This window comes from Sus scrofa, chromosome 3 (genome assembly GCF_054392235.1).
Source record: "Sus scrofa isolate SSC_HxYL_T2T_F1_AM1 chromosome 3, Sscrofa_HxYL_maternal_Yorkshire_Landrace_v2.0, whole genome shotgun sequence".
Lineage (NCBI taxonomy): Eukaryota > Metazoa > Chordata > Mammalia > Artiodactyla > Suidae > Sus > Sus scrofa.
In genome coordinates this window covers 98518854-98545732 of record NC_139385.1, presented here as the reverse complement: position 1 = coordinate 98545732, position 26879 = coordinate 98518854, and the positions used below count along the sequence as shown (strand labels likewise).

At 36.8% G+C, this 26879-nt stretch overlaps 1 protein-coding gene across 5 annotated transcripts in view; it reads left to right on the top strand.

The window, feature by feature from the left end:
* EML6 (EMAP like 6) overlaps positions 1–26879 on the top strand; it is a 285307-nt gene that overhangs the window by 169182 nt on the left and 89246 nt on the right. For all 5 annotated transcript variants that reach the window (XR_014841946.1, XM_021087539.2, XM_085019292.1 and 2 more), the window contains 9 exons: positions 1046–1183; positions 2861–3117; positions 6013–6225; positions 9825–9992; positions 10911–11017; positions 14298–14416; positions 16658–16844; positions 19030–19135; positions 25649–25742. Coding sequence is in view for 4 of the 5 variants with exons in the window: in XM_021087539.2 (XP_020943198.1) it covers positions 1046–1183; positions 2861–3117; positions 6013–6225; positions 9825–9992; positions 10911–11017; positions 14298–14416; positions 16658–16844; positions 19030–19135; positions 25649–25742 (1389 nt within the window). In the remaining variant the exon portion in view is untranslated. The remainder of the gene's footprint in view (positions 1–1045; positions 1184–2860; positions 3118–6012; positions 6226–9824; positions 9993–10910; positions 11018–14297; positions 14417–16657; positions 16845–19029; positions 19136–25648; positions 25743–26879) is intronic.

Sequence of the window (26879 nt, the reverse complement as noted above, 5' to 3'; positions counted from 1 at the left end):
CCCTTATTTGTGTCTTCAAATATTTAGTTCTCTCTCTTTGCTGTGCCTGGATGAGGTAGGTGTTCCAGGAACTGCTGAAAATTCTGTGCACATGCACTTGCCCTCCATTTCTCTAGCAGTAGCTGTGCTCATCAGATGGGGTGCAGAGAAGTATCCCCCCGGCCCCCGCCAAGAGGGGCCCTATCAGCAGTGGGGCACCCAGGGAATTTGAGAGGAGTGACAGCAAATGAGTGTGTACAGGCAACTTTGGAACCATCTAAATACTGGGCAGGGATGTCATTTGTTCTGCATCTTGATACTTTTACTTATACAACAAACATAATGTGTATTTCAATCTTCATGTGCTTACTACCACATCAACAGTTACTAACAGTTATTAAAAGGATCTTCATGTAAAAAAAAACTAAAAGCATCTAGTAGTATTTCTTTTTTTTGAATGATGATTTCCACTGATTTTTTCCTTTTATTTTTTATTTTTTGTTTTTATTTTTTATAATGATTTTTATTTATTTTCCATTATACCTGGTTTACAGTGTCAATTTTCTACTGCACAGCAAAGTGACCCAGTCATACATACATATATGTATTCTTTTTTCTCACATTATCATGCTCACATCACAAGTGACCAGACGTAGCTCCCAGTGCTATACAGCAGGATCCCATTGATTATCCATTCCAAAGTTGTATTTCTTATCCTATTAGTGTTACTAACAACCATTGGTCTAAAGAACAATTTTTAATTTCTAAAGAGAAAAACAATTTTGTGTGGAGGCGTGTTTAAAATTTCCTTATTTTACTATTCTCAAGATCTTTGGAAATATTTTCTCACTTTGTAGTTCTTGCTGGATATTTCACGTGGTGAAAATAGCCCAAAGTTAAACTAAGCACTTTCCCGGATTCCCAGGCATGCAGCGAGGAAGGACACTGGTGTGACGTTCCTGGATCCTTTCTGGAAATTACCACACTAGTAAACTGTCCTTCAGCCTCGTGACTGATGGCTATGAGAAGCTGTTTTGTTTTGTTTTTTCCTTGGAACTGCGCTTAGGCTGTGGAGTCTGGCGGACCACGCCTTGATCGCCCGCTGTAACATGGAGGAGGCCGTTCGCAGCGTCGCTTTCAGCCCCGATGGATCACAGTTGGCGCTGGGCATGAAGGACGGATCTTTCATCGTTCTTCGAGTCAGGCACGTACTGATATGGAAAAGGAGATTCGGGATTTTTTTTGTTAAAATTAATTCTCCTGGTCATAAAGTATGCCAGGACCTTAGGAAAAATGCATTTACTATTTTCATAGGATCACTATCGATTCACATTCCCCTATCTATAACTCCAAAATCCAAACACTCTGAAAATCCAACATTCTTTGGTAACTTATTTAGCAGCACAGCCTGACCCAGTGAACTGATGTGAGCTTGTTCACAGTCTATTAATCTCTTAGAAGGAATAATCATGTATCATGATTTGCTGCAAAAATATTAATGTGTTCATAAAATATTAAGGTGCTGCCCTCGCTCCTCCTGGGCACGTTACATAATATATTGTATGTAAACCTTTCTGAAATCCAATGAGTAATGAACTCATGGGCTTTAGATAAGAGGTTATGGGCTTGTATTAAGCCAAGAAAAGAGGGCAAAAGAAGAAAGCAGCCTCCAACAGCACCAAATTTTTAGAGGTGAGCTCAAATACAAGCAAAAGATTTTTTCCACCTATAATCAACAGTAAAATGGAACATTTCATATTTATTAACATCCTATATTATTTCTACTGTACAAAAATTATGACCCACCCTTATGATTCCTGTGAACACATTGGTTGTTTTTTGGCTTGCACATTTTGTTATTACAGAAAGGAAATGCAAGTTGTAAATTAGAACTACATCTCTCACACATAGCAAATTCTATATAGCTTTGAAAAATGCTCTGGACATGGTTTATTACGCTAAATTCTCATTACCAGCCTCATGGAACATGTTACCAAATGAGTGGGCAACATTTTCTTTCTTTGCTTAGCGATATGTGAAAAGATGGCTCATTACCAAGTTTTCTTTTTGATGGATTTCCCAAACCCCCCCAAAAAATCCTCCCACATCTATTTTGACATTACTGTAAACTATAATGTTATTAATAAATGCTAACAGATATGAGAAATTATTATGTATAAGAAAATATTTTCCATTATTTATGCATTCGGTTCATTTTGGAGTCGATGAGAGCATCATTACTAGCTCAGGGGACCTGCTAGTTATGATTTTTGTCTGTATAGCAGAAGGAAAAAAAACCTCAGGGAGCTCTCAAATAAGGGCAGAAATTCTTAGCAGAAACTGATCAGAAAGGGTACAAAATATTCCAGTGATTCCATGCATGGATTATTGACCTTTCATAATGAAAGTTAAACAGTTACTTTAAAAAATCAACATGAAGAAAGTAAATTTCCTCTTCTGCTTTTTAGACTTGATCTTATTGCAGCAAGCACCAAACTTAATAGTCACCGGTTTTTTGTTCCTAAAGAACAAAAAAGATGGTTTATTTTCATGTTAACCTTGATATATTTTGCCTTTCTCTGTGATATATTTTTAAAACAATTTTACAAACCCCAATTTTTTTAAATAAAAAGTTTTAGGGAAAAATAGTACATAGGATTAAACATCAAAGTAAAAATGCACTTCATTAAATTTTTATTATTTTTTACTTTGTAAGTCCAATATATTATTTAAAATGTTTAGTTTTTCCTACATTGGCCATGGAGGCTTTCCCTTCCTTTCAAAACAATTTTTTTCCCTGTGGCACACAAACTTGGAAACATGACTTGGGGTTCCTATTTCTAGCTTTGCTGATTATCGCTTTGCTTTTTTATTCTTATAGAGATATGACAGAAGTGGTTCATATCAAAGATCGAAAAGAAGTCATTCACGAAATGAAATTTTCTCCAGACGGTTCTTATCTGGCAGTGGGATCCAACGACGGCCCAGTAGACGTCTATGCTGTCGCCCAGCGCTATAAGAAAATAGGAGAATGCAACAAATCTCTCAGTTTTATCACACACATTGACTGGTCCTTGGATAGTAAATACTTGCAAACTAATGATGGCGCTGGAGAACGGCTGTTCTACAAAATGCCCTGTAAGTACAGGGGCATTGGATGTTTGTTCAAAGCCCAACTTTGAACTATGTGCAGAACATAAGTGAGGATATCGTTAGGACCTCAGGGCAAGCAATGTTTTCAGAAACAAGACCCTCAAACCATAAACTCTCAAAGAAAAGACTCAGATTGGAACTCATTAAAATAAAAAGTTATTGGACAACAATAGAGACCATGAATAAAATGAAAAGACACATACAGACTGGGCATAAATACTTGCAGTTGTTAATAATGGACAGTTGACCTTTGAACAACACAGATTTGAAGGCACTAGTCTTATACGTGGATTTTTTTTTTAAAAAAGTATGTTCCACAGTACTGCACAGTAGGAGGTTGTTTAAACCTGTGGATATGGCACCATGGATACAAAGGGTTGACTCTAAGTTATACATGGATTTTCAACTGTGTGGAGAGTTGGTGGCCCTGGCCCCCCGAGTTGTTCAAGGGTCAACTTGTCTACCTATAGTATATAAAGAAAACCCAATGATGAGCGAAAGGAAAAAAATACTTAAATACACTGAAGATTTGAGGATCACAATCCTCAGTTACTGTGATTGTTTTAGTCTTGAATCTGTGTCTTTCATAAGGATTTTTTGGTGACATGTGCTAATTGGGATTTTTAAAAAAAGCACATTTTATTTGTAACCCCCACTACAACTTTTATAAGAGATTCATCTTATTTATATAATTATCATTCAGGAGCACTTAGTTTGTGATACTAAAATAATAAATAAAAGATAAATTTCTGTATTATAATCATTGATTAATGATTATTTTAATGTAAGAGGAAAAATTTAATGTTTAACATCAATCTTGACCTCAGATAATTATATTTTATCTTAAATTTTTCATTGAAAAATAAACCTTTACCATAAAATAAGGTAACATAATAAAACTTCAACTTTTTAAGAGCCTATACTCCATCAATTCATCAGTACACCATTACTAGGCGCATATTTCCTTGTGTCTGCTTTCTTTGCTTGATAGTATTTCATATATTTTTGCTATATATGAAAAAATATGGAACACATTTGTCATTTGCAATAACAAAATAACATCCTGATCAGTGATAATATCATCATTTGCATTCTCATTCCCCTATTACTAAGCATTTGGGATTATTTCTAATTTCTTTGCCAGTACACACAGCTCAGCTCCAAATATCTTTGCAGAGGTGGGATTTTCTCTTCCGAGTTACTTCTTTGAATATATTCTGTAAAGCAAGAACACTGGACCCAAGACTGTATTTCCAACTGTAAACTCTGAATCTGTTATCTTTATACTGGATTTTTATGTAATGCTGTGTTAGAGTCTAGAATTTCTAAGTGCCCATTTGACAACACACCAATAATATTCAAGAACATCTATTTTCATAGATTCTTTATTGAAAAATATTTGTTTATTTTGAGGGAGAAAGTATGAGGTAATACACCTAATTATCTTGATTTTGAATTTTTAAATTGTGTATGACTAAGCATTTTCCCAAGCATTTCTTTTTTTAATTTAATTTTTATAAAAGTATAGTTGATTTACAATGTTGTACCAATTTCTGCTGTATGGCAAAGTGACTCAGTCATATATATATATATATATTTTTTTTCTTTTTTTAAATACTCTTTTCCATCATGGTCTATCCCAGGGGAATAGATATAGTTGCCTGTGCTTTACCATAAGACCTTATTGTTTATCCATTCTAAATGTAATAGTTTGCCTAAGCATTTCATTTTTTCATTTGTTTGTTTGCTTTTTAGGGTTGCGCCCACAGCATGTGGAAGTTCCCAGGCTAGGGGTCAAATCAGAGTTGCAGCTGCCAGCCTACACCACAGCCACAGCAACGTGGGATCGGAGCCATGTCTGTGACCTATACCACAGCCAACAGCAATGCCAGATCCTTAACCAACTGAGAAAGGACAGGGATCGAATACGCATCCTCATGAATCCTAGTCGGTATTATTAACGGCTGAGCCATGAAGGGAGCTTCCAACTTTTCTTCATCCTTGTGCTTCTTCTTTTGTGAGCACTTGGGGGCATCCCTCACCAGCCCTGGTGGAAACTGGGTATTGTGCCCTACACATAAGAGGCAATTGTTAGGACTATATTCCCCAACTAATTACATTATTTCATCAAAATTTGGTGGATTTTCATTGTCTAGCACTTCAAAATTTAAATAGTAAAATCCATTAATTTTTTTCACTGATTAATTGAGCCTGGATTTTTAAAAATCACTTCTATGATTCCTTCAATTATGAAAAGTAGGAGTTCCAAATTAATTTTTTAAAAACCTGACAAAATGTTGGCAACTAAATATGATAATTTATTAGTTAATAATAGTTGTTTTATCAATAACACAAAGCATAATATCATCTGTATCTGAACAATTAAAATCAGAAATTTTAGTAGTGTGAGATACTAGATTTAGTATGATGATCATTTTCTGTCTTTATTTTTTTTCTTTTAGAGCTGCACCTGAGGCATATGGAAGTAGCCTGGCCTACACCACAGCCACAGCAATGCAGGATCCGGACCACATCTATGCTTGCTGCAACATGGGATCCTTAGCCTACTGAGCAAGGCCAAGGATGGAACCTGCATCCTCATGGATACTAGTGGGGCTCTTAACCCGCTGAGCCACAATGGGAACTCCCAACCATCATTTTCTTATTCAGACCTGAGTTCTGAGTCTGTGCTTTCTTTAAACGTCCTAGGAAAAAAATAAATCACCAGTTCAGGAAAGAGATTAGAATTTATCATTTCCTGTTTTATAAACATTTTCAAACAAAGGCTTTAGACCTCTATGAGGAAAAGTTAATAAAGTAAATTTAATATTACTTTTATTTAAATGCAGCATTATGTTAAAATGTATTGATTATTTTCAGCTGGGAAGCCTTTAACAAGTAAAGAAGAAATCAAAGGGATTCCCTGGGCCTCCTGGACATGTGTGAAAGGCCCAGAAGTGAGTGGAATTTGGCCAAAATACACTGATGTCACTGACGTCAACTCGGTGGATGCAAACTACAATAGCTCAGTGCTGGTATCTGGAGATGATTTTGGACTGGTTAAATTGTTTAAATTTCCTTGTCTCAAGAAAGGTAAGGCCAAAAGAGAAGTTTCATTAGATGAAAATTTAATCTAGAATATGGATACAATATAATTAAGGCTTATTTTCTTGGTGTCTGTTACTATAGACAATTTATTTTTTTCTTTGTATTCGTATTTACTCTTTAATACTTTTAAGTCAGATGTTTGATGTCTCTGACATTCTGAAATTTGTGGTTTTGAAAATTTGTCAGGGAGTTCCTGTCATGGCACAGTGGTTAATGAATCCGACTAGGAACCATGAGGTTCGATCCCTAGCTTTGCTCAGTGGGTTAAGGATCTGGCGTTGCCGTGAGCTGTGGTGTAGGTTGCAGACGTGGCTTGGATACCCTGTTGCTGTGGCTCTGGTGTAGGTCGGCAGCTGCAGCTCCGATTAGACCCCGAGCCTGGGAACCTCCATGTGCCAAGGAACGGCCCTAGAAAAGGCAAAAAGACAAAAAAAAAAAAAAAGAAAATTTGTCAGTATTTGTTAACAGAGATTACTCAACATCTTGTGATTCAGAAGCCTCATGTTTTATGTTTTAAACAAGTTGTATCTTCATATCTATGTAAATATAATAATTTAAATTATATATTACATTGAAATATTATTATTATTTTTGTCTTTTTAGGGCTGCATCCGTAGCATATGGAAGTTCCCAACCAGGGGTCGAATCGGAGCTACAGCTGCCTATCAGCTCCACAGCCACAGCAACGTGGGATCTGAATCACATCTGTAACCTACACCACAGCTCATGGCAATGCCGGTTCCTTAACCCACTGAGATCGAAGCTGCATCTTCATGGATACTAGGGTTTGTTACTGCTGAGCCACAGCAGGAACTCCCTACACTAAAATATTATAATTAAAATTATTTTATGCATTGCAGCTAATTGTGCTTATGCATAGGAAGCCAAGCAAATTCTTTCATATATATTTAAAATAAAATCTGAAAGTGATTGTTCTGGTGATAATGCAGTTTGTGGACCCCTTATCATGGTACTAATTTTGCAAACTGGACAGACATAACTGGTAAAAAGTTTGAGAGGAAGTATGATTCAAAACAACCCTCTCTCCTCTCATGTTTTGTTCTGTTTGTTTTATTATTGTTAAAATCATGTTACTTCAATTTTTGTGGCACCTTCAGGCTTTGTAGAGTGTGCCTGAATTAACCATATAATGACCCTGTTCTCTTCCTCCTTCCAAAGTTTAGGCAAAGCCCATTCACAGGCTTTTCTGAGGCTCCCCTCCTGCACCCTGAAAATCTGATCTTGGGAAAGTAATCAGTAGGGATATGCTGTTGCCTGAAAACTCTTTCACTTGAATGATTTTTAGATTAAGCAAGGAAAGGGATTGAAAACGTAATCAGAAAGTCATTTTCCGCTAACTAGCAGTTTTGAAGCAGTGACAATTATGGTACAAGACTGAACATAAAATGCATAGCAAAACCACCATCACTTACACTTGACAAAATGACCATCGGTTTGAAAGGCTTGAGGCACAAAATTACCTCACCATGCCTAACTCAAACTGTTCTCTCTCCCCCTAATGGGACTTTTGAGTCATAGGACATCTCTTGTTAGATTGAGTAATTTACTTGCAGAAGTTAGGCAACCAGAAGGTATCTGGGAATTCAGGATTCAGAAGAAACATCATTAGAGTCAAAAGCAATACCATTGGTCTCAAGTGTTAGGTCTTGGGAGTTCAAGGAGAGTTGATATTTTCTGTGTTATTGCTGAGCCTTGTAGAGTGGACTTGGGTCTGGAAAATAGCAATGGAGATGTAGATTTGGGGTTTGCTTATTAGGATGGGAGGTGGGGAGGAATAGTGAGTAGTGCTATTTGTCAAAATGAGACACCTTTATGTGTAAAACAACCCTGAGAATGAAGGCACCCAGGAAACAGTCAAATGAACAGGGAGAGGTTGACAGGCAAAGTAACAATATGGTGAGAGTAATCAAACCTCCCTCTGAAATCTGCAGAAGTATCCATGTCCTCATAGGAAATTGACCTGTTCTGCTTTTCATGACATGTAATGTATAAATCTTGCAATTTGCCTCATAGATATTTAGGCTCTTATGGTCTTTTTGTGCTAAAAGTACTTGTGGGGAAGTTTTATAAAAGAGTGCAGCTGACAAGAATGTGCAGTACTTGTCTCCCTGTACCCCGGGTACCACTGACAAGCATTTCTCCAACTTTTGAACCTGTCAATAGCCAAACATTGAAATCTACTTTCTTAGCACTTTTCAAGTATACTATACATTATCATTAACTTTAGTATTAATTATAGTATTTTAAACTACTAGATCTGCAGAATTTATCCTATATCTGAAAGTGTGTCTTTGACCCACATATCCCTATTTCTCCCACTCTCAAGACCCTGACAACCACAAATCTACCATGTGTTTCCATGAGTTTGACTTTTTTAGAATTGTGGGTATTTTTAAACAACACCAAAGAAATGGTTAAATCATCTCTGAGGAGGGTGTAAAGGTCAGGGCAGCAGAGGATAGCTCGAGAAGATTTATAGAGATATGAGAAGAATATATATTTGCTTCCTAATTATTGAATTATCATCAGCCATCATTTCCACCTGAGCATAGTTGGTATCTGTTTGACTTTATTAAATTACCAAAACTGATTTAGGAAACTCTTTGAAATGGGCAAAGTTGTTTTTGAGAGTCCAGTCCTTCCTTCCCTCCCTTTGGGGTAGCATTCCTCCAGTATTTTTTGGAGCCCCTGATATGATAAAACCTCACCTGGTCAGAATAGGCTCTCAAGAAAAGGACATGTGGCAGTCATTTCCACCTTTGCATAAATTTAAATCATTACCTCCCCAGTGGGTATTTAAGTTTTAAACATATGATAATTAAACAAATGGCCTTTTGCCCCATTAAAGAGCTATCATTTAGAGGGACTGTCATAGGTAGAAGTATTTCTAAAGTAGACTGTGGTGCTTGTTAGTCCCTGAAATCTCCCATAGTCTTTGGAGTCCTAGGCCTCCCCATGATAAGATGGACCAGGCTTATGTCTATAGGTGCCTTTATGCTGCTGTGTACTAACCATACACTGGAGATTTTGCTGCAGTTATTCAACCTCAAATGTAAACTCACATACTTTTTCTATTGCATTCACTACCTGGGGATGGTGTTGACTGAGTAAAGCAGTCAATTTAAGAAAGAAAAAATTTATTCTCCCAACTCTACATCTACAAACAATAATTGTACTTTTTTCCCCCACAGAATTATTTGCTGTTTCCCAGTTGTAAAGGATTGCCTGTTGTATCTTGTATTTAAATAAGAATGTGTAAGATATTCATTCTTTAGCATTTATTTTCAGAACTGGTAAAGCAGTAGGTGTTGTGTAGAACAGGTTCAGATGTGTCTTTAGACACAGTGCTTAAATTTTAAGATCCATTTTTAGCTTAATCCATACTTAAATGATTGGGATATCTTTTGGAGCATTTGCTTGTTTGTTATGATATAGAAGACTGAAAATTATATCTTCTAATATATTTAAAGGTTTTACTCCTCAAGATGAATAGGAATGTAATTTTTTAACCAATACACTCTTTTTTTTTTACAAAACTAATCTTCTCAAAAATGTATTTTCAGGAGCCAAATTTAGAAAGTATGTGGGCCATTCTGCACATGTCACGAACGTCCGCTGGTCTCATGACTTTCAGTGGGTATTAAGCACAGGAGGGGCTGACCACTCAGTTTTCCAGTGGAGATTTATTCCAGAAGGTGTCAGCAATGGCCTGCTGGAAACTGCACCCCAGGGTAAAACCAGCAATAATTTTTCAGTGCCTGTTTATTTCTTAATAAAAATGTTAAAGACTGGTCTAACATCTCTTCTGAGGGTAAAGTGTTAAAGCCATTTTGAAAAATTCGTTCCTAGAATAAATTTTAAATTAAAACAAAAAAACAGGAAAAAAATTTTGAGCTATGGCCTAATTGAATGTCAGTTGGATAATTTCCTTTGAAGGATTTTGTGTACACCAAAATGCAAGTTAAGGTCTAAGGTTTATGCGAAGAATTAACCTTTGAAAATAACATGAACACATACATTTCAGCATCCTTGGGATGACAGTAATAGGTGACGGGTCTGCTTGGTTAGGTGACAAGGTAACCTTTGGAAGAGAAGTTACCTCCAGAATGGGGTTCAAAGAATGGGCCACAATCCAGCTCAATCGATGTATAGTCTTTTAATTTACTGTTGGCAGGAATGATTGTGCAATATGTGAGGAAATGTTTTTCTTGGGAAGGGTTCTGCAGCAGTTTTGACTATGGCAATTGCTAGAGTTGGTCGGCATGTTAACAGACTGAAGAGGATCTTTACTGAACTAAGTGCTTGGATTTCCTTTTGTCTGAGCTTTCTCTGTAAAACCAGCCCTCCTTCTTTTCCCTTTTCAAAGCAAGATTTAAAATCCAAAGATCTTTTATCTAGTAGAAGTATAGAAAAGGGGGCGGGGAAATTATCCTAGTCTATTAATACTCCTGAAAAGGTGGTGAGAGGTGTACTGACCTTAACCCAAAGATGAAAGAAAGAGGATGTTTTAGAATATACAGCAAATGAAAACTATGGCGTAGTTATTTTTATTGACTTCGATAACAGAGAAGCAAGTATTTTAAATAAAATTTTTAGCCATATAGAATCCAAGAATTTCTGCTTGTTTCTTGTGGGGTATGTTTCTGCAGAAGGTGCCACCGATTCCTACAGTGAAGAATCTGATTCGGATTTATCTGACGTGCCGGAGTTGGACTCTGATATTGAGCAAGAAACTCAAATCAATTATGATCGCCAGGTCAGTAAACAGGGAACCTGATGACAAATGCCTTAGAACCTAGAATCTTGATCTCATTGAATTTGGGCATTGTACTAAAAATGGTTAGTACTTAGGCAGAAGAAAATCAAGAAAAGAATTAGGAAAAGTGCCTACCTCTTGTTTTTAAATATAGATTTAAAATAAGGCATTCACCTGATCATATCATTAAAAAACTTTAAGTGGAAAATTGTAGAAACGTTTCAAAACAGAACCCATGACAGTTTGGGTTTTCTGCCTCCCTAGCACCTAGAACTTTAAAAATACTGTTTACAGAAGAATGTGCAAGTAAGCTACAGGATTTTTCATTTTCTTAGGAGATGATTAAGGCATGTGTTTTCTTTATAGAATAGGTAGCCCTCAGATACATGGTAGTTTACAAATAAGCTGTTGCCCTGGTTTCTCTCTTAGTTTATGGAGACTCTTATCTGTTTAATTAAAGTAAAAGCCCAAATATATTGCAATTATCTCTCCAGTTAGAAATCATCTTTAGTAGAAAAGTTGGACAATTAAAACTAAATTGGGCCCTATTTTTTTTGAAAACAGCCATTTCATTTTAGCACCAGACAGTGTATGTTAAAGAGCTCAATCCTTCATTAGAATCTGCACACATATTGCCTTTTTACAGTGATAACCGTAAGGGTTCTGTTTTCTTCCTTGTCATTTAACAGAGGAATATGAAGCAGATTCCACACATGAACATTGAGTGATTAAGACTTCAGGCATAGCAACTGTCAGTGTTACCAATGGAAACTTACCATATAGACCTGTGACAGCTGCCGAGTATCAAGTATCTCTATGAGGCCAGATCCTGTGCTTTACATGCATCAAATCCAACCCTACAGTAACCCCTGAGAAGTTAAGTAATTTGCCCACATCCACATTGCCCATAGTGTTAGGGAAAGAAAGTGAATCTGGGCTTCTCTCCAAAGTGTACATTCTGTGTGCTACTTGGCTTTGCTTCTATATAAGCTCTGAATGTACAACTTTTCAGATAATGACTTTCCCAGCCCATTATCATCAGTCATTGATTCAGTATTTGAAAATTAAATTAGTACTAACAGTCCAACTGATGGTTTGGGTCAACTTCAAGACTAAATCAGTTTGGCTGTGTATTGATACAATATACTATACAATAAACCTACTAAAGATAAAGCTATGAAAGGAAAAAATTAATATGGAAATATCATGCAAACACTAAACAATATTGTACCCTGATATCAAGAGGAAATGGAATTTAAGCAAAACTTACATACAATTTGGGAGAAGTATTTTTAGTTGAAATGTTTTTATTTAATAAAATAATGCTAGTAAAAGAATGACAAGGCATTGCTCAATTGAAATTCATGCCTAGGATTTATATATTTTCCCTAACATCTTACTTTGTAAAGCTTAGACCTTTATTATTTGATTCACATCATCAGTGTTATATTCCTGAGTTATTCCTGAGCAGGAATTTTTTTTTTCTATTCTACAAATGAGAATTTGAGGCTCACAGAGGTTGAGACTTATTCAAATAAGTAGAAATGCCAGGACTGAAATTCAGTGCTCTAAAGTAGTTTATGAGCTGGTGAAAGCATCGTGAATTCAGATAAATAATTGTCATTAGATTTTAAAATCTTTGTTCGTTGCATCTGTATTAGACAAAGCAGTAGTGAGACATCTTCTGACTTCCATTTTTAAAATGATTTCTGGTCAAATCCTAAATAGGGACTTTTTAAAAATAAAATCTCATGATTTTTTTTGTTATCTAGTTTGATCAAATGAAAACTTTCCTTTTGAGGATGAGAAATTATTCATTGTATTTCATTTAAATGTGTTAAATTGATATCTCTTGATAGTAGGGCATAAGTACATGGTAGACGAAAGACTTATCTACATTTGAATTAAATTATAAGGAATGTTCTCTCAGCAGCACATTTTAGGTCCTAGATTAGACAAGAGCTTTGCCTTGTATCTCAGAGCCTGATCTGAAAGGTCTCTGAGGTCATGGAGGAAAGATATTTCCAAAAAGTGATCACCTCATTCAAGAGGCCCACAGTTTGTAAATGTCAGAATCATTAAGATATTTCTTGCCTTAGAAGAAATTGTAACAAAGTATTTTACTTATATTTTATTGATAATTTTATTTAATAATTTCCTAACTTATAAGAAAATTAATATTATGTTTTCCGGATATAAATTACTTCAGAAATGTAATAGCAAATTTAAAAAGAATTCTTCTAAATCCCAATGATTTAAAAGATATTTCAAGTTAGTTTTGTTCATTAGAGGAAAGGGAAATTCAATCTCTTAAGTTCTCAATTTTATTTGTCTTTTCCGAGAACCAACTATTAGTTTTGCTAATCTTTTCTAATGTTTTCCTATTCTCTTTTGCATGTATTGCTGCTTGAATCTCTATTATTTCCTTTTTTCTGCTATCTTTGGACTTAGTGCCCAAACTAAATTCAAACTTTTTTTTCTGGATCTTGGAGGTGTAATATTAAGTTCTTTGTCTGAGATCTTTTTTCTTCACGTACACATTTATTAGATATAAAATTTCCCCTTAGAAATATTTTTGGCTCTATCCCAAAAGTTTTGGTATGTTGCATTTGCATTTTCATTTGTGTCAAGATTTTTTCAAATTTCCTTTCTGATTTCTTCTTTGATCCACGGTTATTGAGGAGTGTGCTAATTTCAACTTTTTTGTGACTTATCCAGCTTTCCTCATGTTACCTATTTCTAGTTTCATACCATAGTGGTTAGAAAAGATATTTGATATAATTTCAGTCTTAAGTTTATTGAGACTTGTGTTGTGGTCTATTGTGTGATGTGTCCTGGAATATGTTTGTGCACTTGAGAAGAATGTGTGTTCTGCCACTGATTGATGAAATCTGTATTTGTTTGATAGTTTATTTGGTCTGTAGTATTGTTCACATCTGCTGTTTCCTTTTTGATTCCCTGTCTGAATGATCAATCCATTGTTGAGAGTGGGGGTTCCCAACTCTTACTGTATTGACATTCATTTCTTCTTTTAGTTCTGTTAATATATACTTTGTATATTTAGGTGCTCTGATGTTGGGTGCATAAAGATTTACCACTGTTGTATCTTCTTGATGAATTGACACCTTTACGTTATATATTGCACTTCTTTGTCTCTTGGGACCATTTTTAGCTTCTTACATTTTCAAAAACAAAGGATTTCCTGAGAATGTCAAGGTATTCATGTTTTTGAAATCTGAAAAAAAAAAAGAATCTCTAAGTGTTTCTGTTATGCTTTAAGGTTTACAAAGAAGATCTACCTCAGCTAAAGCAACAAAGTAAAGAGAAAAACCATGCAGTGCCCTTCCTCAAACGAGAAAAGGCTCCTGAGGACAGCTTGAAACTCCAGTTCATACATGGGTGGGTAGCCTGTCATGAACCTTATCACCTTGTCACCCTTCTCAGTGCTGTCCTCATGCGAGCTGGCTATTCTCTCTGGTTTGCCCTTACCTGTGGCTAATATTTTAACTATGATTCTCCGTCTGGTTTTCTCAGTGTTCCGTGGCCATCTCAGCATGTGCATCTAGATTTTTCATATTTCAAGGATGCGATGAGATGTGATGCCTATGTTACTGCTGCCCATTGTTATTTCACTACTTTCTCTCTATCTCTGCTCCCGTTATCCCCACAACCCCTGCTATGTTCAGCTGGCTCCCCCAGGTCAATGTTTCCTTCAAATGTTTTTGTTCACATATACCCCAAATAATTTTGAATTTTGAAAGTTATGTACCACCTTCCATACTTTAAGTTGACATCTAAGATTTTTTCAACCTAAGTTTGAATGATTATGAGAAACATAATACATAGCATTTTATAAATACCTCACATCATTTCTTAGGATGGTTCCAGTGGAACCTAAATGGCATAGATTTGATTTCCTTCATCCATCCATTTAAAAATATATATGAACTTGTATTTCTGCTCTAATTTTCCTAATGAATTTTTCTCTAATGTAATATTTTATGCTTCTAAGTCTTTTATTGATTACCCTGTCATAACTTCAACAAGGATAAAAAATGTAAGTTTAGTTTTTAAATTTAATTCCCAGGGGCTGTAAGTCTCACTCACTGCTGTCTAGTGTGGTGTCTACTTGCAGTCAATGAGCACTTGAAATGTGGCTAGTCTGAATTCAGATGTGTTGTGTGTGGAAAACATATACTAGATTTTGAAGACGTGGCATAAAAAAAAGAATATACTTGCTAAAATGTTTTATATTGATCATATGTGGACATAATATTTTAGATATATTGGGTTAGATATTCTTAAGATAATTTCATCTCTTCCTTTTTATTTTTTTAATGTGACAATTAGAACATTTTATAAAACTTATGCGACATAATGATTCTGTTGGACAGTGCTGCTCTGAGCATTAACCATTTTTTCTAGATTTAATTGTTTAACTATTAGTAGTAAATAAGTGGTCAAATCAACGTAAATATAGTGCAGATTCTGATAACAGCTTTAAACTTAAAATTTTTATTGGAAAAATTCTTTAATAGGTGGGAAGTTTTTCTGGAGTTCCCGTCGTGGTGCAGTGGTTAACGAATCCAACTAGGAACCATGAGGTTGTGGGTTCGATCCTTGACCTCGTTCAGTGGGTTAAGGATCTGGCTTTGCTGTGAGCTGTGGTGTAGGTCACAGATGCGGCTCAGATCCCGTGTTGCTATGGCTGTGGTGTAGGCCAGTGGCTACAGCTCTGATTAGACCCCTAGCCTGGGAAACTCCATATGCCACAGGTGCGGCCCTAGAAAAGACAAATAATAATAATAATAATGTGAAAAGTTTTTCAATGAGTTCAGATATATGTGCAAACATATTTCTTATTTCTGGAATGCAACACAGTTTAGCATTGAATCTATTCCAATTTTTAATTTTTTAACATCAACACTAAGAAAGCTTATTCACAGCTATTTAGATGAGAACAGAAGCAGTTTTATCATAGCAATTCTCTCTCAATTCTTCAAACTTTTGAGTTATAGGTCAAAAATAGGTATCATGATTTTGATGTATTGCATGAAAATGTAGTTTAATGATCTATCAGCTGACAATTCAATTAAATCACCCTTCAATTTTGTTAAAAGCAAAGAATTGGAGGTCATTTGACTTGCAAAAGGACTTCTTCCTCAGTTTTTGGATTTGTTCACTTTCATCATCCATTGCACTTGTATTTGTTTTGGCATCCCTAGAAGGTTTACATCCCAGGGTAATACACCATAGTAAGATTCCAGAGGGCTAAGGGGCATGCTTCTTAACTTGGGAGGAAGGTGATTGTGAAAGGGGAAGTGGGAAAGGAAAACCTGCACCTCAGCCCAGGTATGTTCTCAGACTGGTCAGTTTTAAGAGAAAGCACATACAGTAGCTGAGGATCTCGAAACAGTTTCTGTTAAAATTAGCTGTGCTCATTTGCCCCTCAGAAACTCATCACGTGCCCTCAGTGGTCCTCATCCCCCCCACTGAAGATCATTGACCGAGGCAACTACAGAGCTGCCTGGGGTTCTGCTTGTGCATATCCATATTAACACGTTACCTCTACCTTCTGACACCTCTGCTCTGTTCATTCACTGCCTACTCAACTCTGTGTTTCTTGGGCTTGTGTTTCAGTTATAGAGGCTATGATTGTAGGAACAATCTGTTCTACACACAAGCTGGAGAAGTGGTCTATCACATTGCTGCTGTTGCCGTCGTGTACAATAGGCAGCAACACTCCCAAAGGCTATACCTGGGACATGATGATGACATTCTCAGCCTGACCATCCATCCAGTGAAGGACTATGTAGCCACCGGGCAGGTATATATCTCTCCTGTAAGATGAGGGCTTAGTCAAGGAGGGAGAGGATTTAATTTGATTTCATTTACATAGAAGAAATTTTAAAAATTCTTGGTAGAAATAAACATGAGGCAGGAAGCTGAAGATGCAGTGAATGCTGGATCATTTCGCAGTGGTGAGAGAATCAGCTAACACATTCTAGCACTTTTGGGAAGTCTGTGAGGGATTCTCATTCTAACAGGATGAGACCTATGAATAGGAGTAGGTAAAACTAAAGTAATGTAAGTACCATGAATTCTTAATATATTTTCCTCATCACTGGTTACCCGGAACTTAATATATCGTAGTTTCTCAATAAATGTTTATGGAATGGTGTATAGTTATTTTTGTAAACTTAAAGTAATGTGAATTTTAGCTAATTTATTATTTTATATTTTAGCCTTCAAAAAACTAAATGTTAATCTGAATTTTGGAATGCCTATACTTTGGACTGAGTCTATAATTGAAAAACTTATCAAAACAGAGCCCTGTATTCAATCATTTTGTGTGGGAAAGGGAGAGGGATAGAAGTCAACTCAGTAAATAAAGAATTGGTTCAACTCAGATTTGTTATCTCACTGGTAAAGCAATACTATTGTTAACAGTACTTTCAATATTGTACCATTTTCTTCTAACATATAGATTATATTTTCATTCAGTTTTATCATGGACTTTCAACTCTAGGTAATACTTCACATTATCCTCAGTATCTAAGTGGCAAATTCCAAGAAAAACTACTGGTATGAGTGTCAAAGATTAACATGAGACAACTAACTATCCTGAGACTTGATAGACAGGAGGTAGAAGTCTTTGAACAAGGTTTACAGCCTGATGTTCATGCGACCCCTGGATGAAATTGAGAGCATGAATGGAGTCAGCCCCCAGAAATATGCAGTTGAGGAAGAAGAGTTCATAGCTCTTATATTATTTGTGAAAGGATTACAGTCCTCAAAAAGGGAAGACCAATTAATTGACAAACTGGTTTGCTGCTCCTCTAACTGCAAATTAGACTATCTATTCTGCATTAAGCTGACATTAAATTTTACAAGTAATTGATCATGGCTTTGCCTTTTCATACTTTCCCAACTCTCCCCCTTTATTTGTCTTTCTTATAAACAGATAATGCTTGCTTCATGGATATTTAATATCCTTCCTTTAAAAGAAAAACCAGAGATTGGTCCTTTTCATAAACCCCTGAGAAGATACCACCCTCAATACTGTAATTAGTGGGAGGCAAAACAGTATGCCAATAGCCACTCCAGGGGTAACTGGACTTCCACAGGCCAGTGTAGGAGTTGGCTGGACTCTGCTCAGTTATGTACATGGCTTTATGTTCCATTTTCCCTTTTAGAGTCATCATACTCAGTAGAGTTTTTTTTTTCCCCCTACATATAACAAGTGAGGAAAACCACTTTACTGTTATAGTTTTCTCTATGGTTGGGAGTTGGTATGATAGAAGCTTCTGTCACCTCAAGAAGTCACCTTAATGACAGAGTTAAGCCAAGAAACTGTCATTTCCCAGGGAAGAAGCAGGCCCAGGTAAAAGAGATGGGTAAAAGAGTTTTGAGGAGTTCCCATCGTGGCTCAGGGGTTAACGAACCCAACTAGTATCCATGAGGATGCGTATTCAATCCTTGGCCTCGCTCAGTGGGGTAAGGATCTGGCATCGCTATGAGCTGTTGTGTAGGTCACAGATGCAGCTCGGATCCTGCGTTGCTGTGGCTCTGGTGTAGGCCAGCGGCTATAGCTCCAATTAGACCCCTAGCCTGGGAACCTCCATATGCCATGGGTACGGCCCTAAAAAGACAAAAGACAAAAAAAAAAAAATGACCAAGAATTGGAATCGTGGGTGGAGTTGAGAAGTCAGGAAGGGAAAGGTAGAACTAACTAACAAAAACAAAGTGCAGCAGATGTTGAAGTGGGATCCATGGACCAGGTTAGGTTCTGCTGGCAGCACCCACCTTGATGCCAGAACAAGAACCTTGGACACATTGTGCCTCAGTTTTCTAATCTGGAAAACAGTGTAGTTGGACCAGGTGCTTTCTTAGGGTCTTCCTCCTCTCCAAGTGTGTGGGTTTTGATTTCTGAGTAGCACTTGATTCTAAGGAACAAAATTATTCTTAGTATAATTCATAAGTAATTAGTAACACCCATCCTATTATTTAAGGTTGGAAGAGATGCTGCTATTCATGTGTGGGACACGCAGACCCTAAAGTGTTTGTCGCTGTTGAAAGGACAACATCAGAGAGGAGTGTGTGCGCTCGATTTTTCAGGTAAGTGCCAATTTATCACCAGTCATTGACTGATGATTCCATATTTACTTTGGGTTTTTTAAAAACATATTCTTTTACTTAGTTTAGTCCTGCTTGTAAGGACTAAACCAAATAAAAATACATCTGCTCCCCAGTCTTAGACTGGAAACTAGATATGTGACTATTTTGCCAAAAATGTGGCCTGTAGACAACACCTCTTTTCCTCTTTCTCATTTCCTCTGTCTCAAGTCATTACCCAGAGCTCACACTGTTTTCTGCATTTGCTTGAGAGATTTGAAATCCAGAGCAGCTGTTGCTGTTGAAAGACTTAGTTGCAAATGTCTGGCAGTGACTCAGAACATCAATTTCATCTCTCCAAATAAGTGGGAACACAGCACCTGCGATTTAAAATATAAAGAACCAGAGGGAGGGCTGCAAATCCTCTGCCACTTTACAACACTGGTGTTTTGGAAATAAATTTTGTATTGAAAAAATAGAACTGAAGTTGCCATCTCCTTAATTTAAAATTTGAACACAGCGCTGTTACAATGCTATGAAAATAATTATCTTTCACAGCGCTGTTACAATGCTATGAAAATAATTATCTTTAGAGTAAGACTGTGTCTTTATGCTTAAATGAGGAATGAGGGCCTATCACGAAGAGTGTTTTTTACCTAGAAATTTTTAGTAATCCCAATTGTGGGTATTAGATCTGTAGAAAAAACTTGTGAACTTTCTACAGAAAACTGATTCTATAATTTCCTTTTTCTAAATTCCATTCAAATGTTTAATATGCACAGTCTGTTCACTCTTGGTCATTCAATTCTGTGACTTCATAACCCCCACTTACCGTTTACGAGCCTCTCTCTCCACTCTCCCGAACCTCCTCTCATTTGCGCCCAGGTGATTATGCTGGTCTCAGATTCCACCTCTACTGCCTCCAGTCCATCCACCCCACTTCTGAAGTCTTCTGGAAGTGCAGTTACATTGCTACCATGTGTATTCCCCTTGGCTGACTAATTCAGGGCTGAGCCCTTGGTTGGACATTCATGGCCTTCCATGATCTGGTGTCAACCTTCCTCTGCAGTGTATTCATCCACTAACCCATTTGTGCCCCTTCACATCTACCTGAGTGTAGTACCTAAATGCATGCCTGTCCTTCTTTTTGCCTGTGTTCCTTTGCTTGTGTGGTTCGCATGTGTCTATTCAAGTCCTGCCATCCGTTAAGGCCAAGCTAAAAGTTTTCCCTCCATCCTTCCAGGGAGAAATGACCTATCCCATCTTCATCCTTTAGCTCATTGTTGTCATTGCTGGATACCTGATAGAGTCCACGTGGTGCAAAAGTTGCGATGCCGTTTTCAGACAGTAAACTTCTCGAGCAGCAGAGCCCATCTCACTATTCCCCAGCACACATGCTGACGTGCTCTGCGCATGGAAGCTACTCCCAAAATACGAATGAACAGATAAATGAATGAATGAGGTTTTACTTAATGCCCTTTGTCTTGCCTTTCACAACTGTTACTAGACCATCTTTGAACAAAAATAATCTTTATTCTCTGACCAGTAACATGGTGCAGATCAGTGTGGGTGTATCACCTGCACATTTTCATATGCTGTAAACTATTATGCAAATCCGAGCTGTTATATCATTATTAGAAGTTATTCAGTATGGTTATTGAATTAGTAAAAATCAAGGCTAAAGAACCCCTACTCTATGCTGTGGGCATGTCAGGGAAAGAAGAGGTGAGTAGCAAGGAAGGGAGAACTACTTGACTATCACCTGCCAGTTGAAGATCCAGGTAACACATCCAACACACAGTGAATACAAAGTCCTCAACTTCCAGAAGTTTGATGGACATACAACTTTTAAAAATTTTTATTGAAATATAATTGATTTATAATGTTGTGATAATTTCTACTATACAGCAAAGTGATTCATTTATACAAGACATTCTTTTCCATATTCTTTTCCATTATGGTTTATCACAGGATATTGAATATGGTTCCCTGTGCTGTACAGTAGGACCTTGTTGTTTATCCATCCTCTATATAATGGACACACAATTTTAAAATAAGTATGCCAAGTGTCCTTGATAAAGCAGTAAAATCTAAAATGAAACTATAATTTGAGTCGAATAAGGTCCTGTTCCGAAGGTGTGAATGGATTTCTGCTTTTTTTGTTTAAGTTCCACTCTTTGATGCTGAACTGTCTGTCCTCTTCCTAAAATTAACTTTCTGGTGGGTATATATGTGTATACCTAATTAAAAATTATATAAATGTTTACTGTAGAAGAGTAGTGAGACAGCCATTATTTAAAATAATAAAATCTAAATGTGTACTATATTATAGAGAATCTAATATATTCATACTTTTGGCAACTTTGCAGGACTGACTCAATTCTAGCAGACAATTTGACACTGTTTAATAAAAGCTATAATTCAAAATGACAAGTATGTGGACTATGTATATTTCATACACATTTCTATGTATCAAGTTAAGAAAATATGTGGAACTCAAGACAGCATCTATTGACTATTTCAAGTAAAATATGTATAAACAGAGTGGCAGGAAATTTAGAATAATATAAACAGAATTTAATAATCATCAGATAATTTTTGTTATACGGTTGATTAAATTTTGGGTTTTTAAATTTAGAAAAATCAGAAGAACTACCTCGTGTTAAAGATCTTTGGAGAAGAGATTAGAGGAATGTTGATCAAAAACATTGATTATGAGACAAGTTAATAGCAATAAGTTGGCATATAGTAACTTGGTCTCTGCATTTCTGAGAACTCATGTCTCTTCCAGGTTTTGACTTAAACTCCTCACTACCTTTCTTTTAGATACTTACAGAAATTAAGTGACATCATATACATTAACTCCTTCTTCTTAAAATGCCGAGAAAGGTGATTATTTTGATTTCCCTGTTTAGCCATGTAAATAGGGCACCAGCAAGTTATCATCTAGCTGGTGGCCCCATCTATGTGCCTCAGTATCCCCACATGCACCTCTTCTTACAAGTCTGCTCATTTGGGGAGGTATTGTGGAAAGCTTCTGATAGAGAAAGAAATTAGAGAAAGGGGTTGTCATGGATACACAAAGCAGGAAAACGATGTGAAAACTAAACAACAAATAAGTCATTATACCTAGGAATTTACATTATTTTTGCCACTCTTCCGAAGCAAAAAAAAAGAAGACATTTTTAATCACAGATGTTTTTAACAACATAATCCATATCTCTAAATCATGTTAACAAGAAGGAGTTAATTTATATGATGTCACTTAATTGAGCAACTCTTTAACTTTGTGAATTTATTAACACTATCTAGGGAAAACAGAGCCATCTTTGTTATTGTGCTTGCAGTCAGCAGAGTGCTTCCACATGAATCGAAAGCAATTAGAAAGAGAAAGCTTCAGGCACATAAATATTTTCTAGCCTAAATACCATTCTCATACTTTTAAAAACCTTTGTTGAATAATACTGACTTCCACAAGGGCATCTCTAAGACTAACTTGATTTCATTGTGTTTCTATCCCAAAAACCTATGCATTTTTTATGAGCCCTGAATACAGGACCAATCTGTAATTGCCTGAGTAAAATATTTCTCTTTCTAATTTGCCCTTTGCTATTGACATTAAATGCCTTAGAATTATTTCTGGACTATGTCACAAAATATCCATAATTAATACATACTGTGACTGGAAAGATTTGAAAGGACAACTCTAAAAATATGGTTGAAAACAAAAAACTCCAACAAAATGGTCAAGGAACAATGGATTTTCAAAGCTAAGGTCAAACCTCTGTGAGGGGAAATAAAAACTAGGAAAAAAAAGTTTAAAGGTAGCCAATTATATTTCCAAACTGTGTGGTATATAGAAATAGCCCACACCTGCAGAATCAAGAAAAAGTCACCATCCTAAAGGAGAGGGATTATTGTCGAGGCACCTCTGGATTTGTACTGCTACCTCATTGCTACTCAGCGTCACAAACTGGGATAGGAAGGTAATATAACTATGAAGATAAGCCAACAGGGCCTTGCAAAATAAAAATAATCAGCTCACCTTGAGGCCTTCTTCATAAAATGTAAGGAGAAAAAAAAACACCCTATCATTTAAAATATGTGGATATTTGCATTCTAAGAAGGACATACTAATATAGCTACACAGGTTACAAAAGAAAACAAAATATGAAATTAAAAATTGCAGGAGTTCCTGTTGTGGCTCATTGGGTTAAGAACCCAACTGGTATCCATGAGGATGTGGGTTCAATCCCTGGCCTTGCTTGGAGGGTTAAGGATCTGGCATTGCTGTAAGCTGTGGCAAAGGCTACTGATGCAGCTCGGATCTGGCATTGCTGTGGCTATGGCCTAGGCCAGCAGCCGCAGCTCCAATTCGACCCCTAGCCTGGGAGCTTCCATATGCCACAGGCGTAGCCCTTAAAACGAAAAACAAAACAAAACGCAAAAAAAGACAATATTTGTGGAGTATTTTTGATTAAAAATTCATCGTTATGTAATGTAGAGCATTCCCCTTGACTTCATACCATCCATAGGCACATTCCATTTTTATCTCCCTTATACTCCTTATGTCACCAGTATCACCAGAATTCATTGAAAATCAGCTCAGTAGGAGGATCACATTGAAAATGTGATATAAGTATTATAAGTCTTACATATGAGCTTATGCTCTAAAAAGGGAAAGAGAAGTCTCCAATAAAAATCACCAAGTACAGAGGCATGCTAATACAGCAACACAGCCAGGCCACACCAAGAGATACAGGGAAGTGATGTTGTTGGTACTGAGCAGGAAGTAATCACAGTTCCTTCTCCCAAATGTGTGAAAAGAGACCATGCATGGTTTAAAACCTGATAACATTTAAGCATTAGGACATATGGTTCATCATGAGTCAGAAGACATACTTGTTTATAGAAATCACCTAGTGGTGATTTATCACTTTAGCAGTGTTAATGTCTTCACCTCATACTGTAGTCTAGGAGCTTGAAAGGGTTAATGTCACTTTCACATCCTTCCTCACACTTAGCAGAAGTAGTGTCTTGGGAAAGATTTGCTCTGTCAAGCCCAAGGTCTTCCTTTCTCTACTGTCCTTTTCCTCCAAAAATGGAGCAGACTGCTGTTCCCGTTTGGTTGGGGGAGCGCCTCTGGCACAAGTTAGGACACTCAGGGGTTGAGTATGAGTTAACCCGCATTTGGAGAGGGTTGCCAGATACAGCAAATATAAATGCCGGAGGCCAAACCAAATTTGAATTTCAGATAAGCAACGAGTAATTCTTAGTACAAGTATGTCCCATGCAGTATAATTGCATGCTGTATAATATTGCATGGGATATACTTATACTAAGAAATTATTTGCTGCTTATATGAAATTCCAATTTGACTAGACTTCCTTATTTTACCCACGTTGGGCATCTACCTGAGGCCTGCCCTTGAAAATACTAATTGAAATAATGAGTAGTCTGTGGGGAAGCAGTTTATTACACACTCATGTTTCTTTACCCTCGTGTCAGTGGTCCCTGTAGTCAGAGAAGACACCCTGCTAAAGTGAGACTCCGTAAGTTTGGCCACCTGTCACCTCGCCCACTCCAAGCTAGGGAAGAACTGCAGGCCCCAGATGCTTCTCCTGTGAATCTAGCTTTGTGAGGAGCCAGCAAAGGAAAGACTTATTGACTATACTCCTTCGTTAGTCTTAAAGGGAAAAAGCAAATGAATTATTTTGATTTAAAAATCAATTATATATATCATATATATATATTTAATTTTGGAAAACAACTTGTACAAGTTGTAGTAACCACAGATGAATACTACAAATACTAGTTAATACTAAGGAAAAATATTAATCATATAACAAGAAAAAATATTAACTAATAGTTTGTTCATTATCATCTTGGCTTTATTTTTTTCAAAGCACATTTATGTAGAGAAACTGACAAGATCAAATGTAGGCCTAGAAATTTGGATGATTTAAAAATGTCCTTTATCCATATTTTCTAAATGTCCTACAACAAGCATATTACATTGGAAATAGGGAAACTAAGAAATGAGATGTTTTTAAATTATAAAATCATCTTTTGAAAGAATTTTCCAAGTTAAATTTAGTTTCTATAACACTCTTTTCTTGGAGGGTTAAACAGAACCCAGTTTTTTAGAGCCGAAAATAGATGAGGAGCCACAAAGTAAAATGGCTCTTCCAGTAAATGTCATGAAATTTGTCTGCCACAAAACAGACACAGTTTTGCTAATTTACCTGAGAAGTGCCTCTCGGCCCTGGGCCTCAGATTAATATTCTGGATCAGCAATTTAATTCAGCAACCAGTTATTAATATATTAAGAAACTCCACTATTACTAGTTATGCATTTCATTCAGTGAGATCCCTTCAGCATGTGATTCTTCTAATGTATTTGAGACTAAATAATATTCTTAAGGTGAATTGCTTATTCCTCTCAACAGTGTGTAAAATGTTTTGATTTTTCATTGAAGAAATGAGTCATTTGGCATTTGTGTTGTTTTCATACAGCCGATGGAAAATGTCTGGTGTCGGTTGGTTTAGACGATTTTCACAGTATTGTATTTTGGGACTGGAAAAAGGGAGAAAAGATAGCCACCACCAGGTAAGAAGCTGCCGAGGTCTTACGGCATCCTGCCGATGACCACTCTTCAGTCAAGGTGAATAGTTTGCATTTTCTGGTAAGATTTCCTCATCAAACTCAGGTAGAATTCACAGAGAAAGCCTAACATCTAAATGAAAATATACTGTAATATTTCATGGTGACATTAGAGGAATTAATGTTTGTTTGGGGGAATTGGAAAATTCTGAAATCCTTTCCAGAGAGTTACTCATCACTTTGCTTTTAGTAATGTATGCATTATCTATATCCAAGCTTTTTACCAGCAGTAGAAAAGCAGCTTTTCTCAGCCTTGGGCCTTGCCCCTTGTTTTTCTACTGTCTTAGCATCTGGTGAAGGATTGTCAATGTCACTGGAGTCAGAAGTACCATTTGTCATGAGGCCGTGGCATGCAGGAAAGGAGGCCCCATCGTGAGCATCTGCCACTCGCTTTCAAAGCAGGCAAATTGTTTCCCTAATCTCCGCATCTTATAAATAGACTTTCCAAGACCGACTGCTGTTTATAGACCACCTGTCCTCCCTTACCCCAGCTTCCCTCCCTGCTGAATCAGCCCTCAGTCTGAACATTGCTTTCCACTCCTGCTTACATTGGGCTTAGCTGTTTGCCCGGCCTCTGTGAGAGGTCAAAATATTTGGCAGCCAAGGCCCAGCAATACAGTTTGTTGCCCAAGGCATGTCATAGGTTTACCCTCTCTACCAGTTCTTTCCTGCTTAAACCAAGTTCCTTTCTACCTTGCACTCTAAAATCATTTTCAACTTAATGGCTTCGAACCCCAATGTTCACTTTTTAAATTGATGTTTTCCTCTACAATATTAAATAGGAAAAAAGTGGGTTTGGGCAATGTGATTTGATGAATGAAGGTCTGTAAATTGCTGGAGACTCAGAGGAGGAGCAGATGGAGACTTGAAGACTCCAGCTGACCATCTTAGGAGAAAAAAAGGAGCTCTTCTGATGACTGCTATTCAGATGGAATTCTTGGCAGCAAATGGCAGCTCCTAGACATGCCTACCCAAGTGGCTTCTTTTTTTTTGGTCTCTACTATTCCTCACAGATGTGTCCCTCCCCACTAGTACTCCCATTTGGCTTCAACTCAGGACTGTTTTCCTCCTAGGTTAATACAC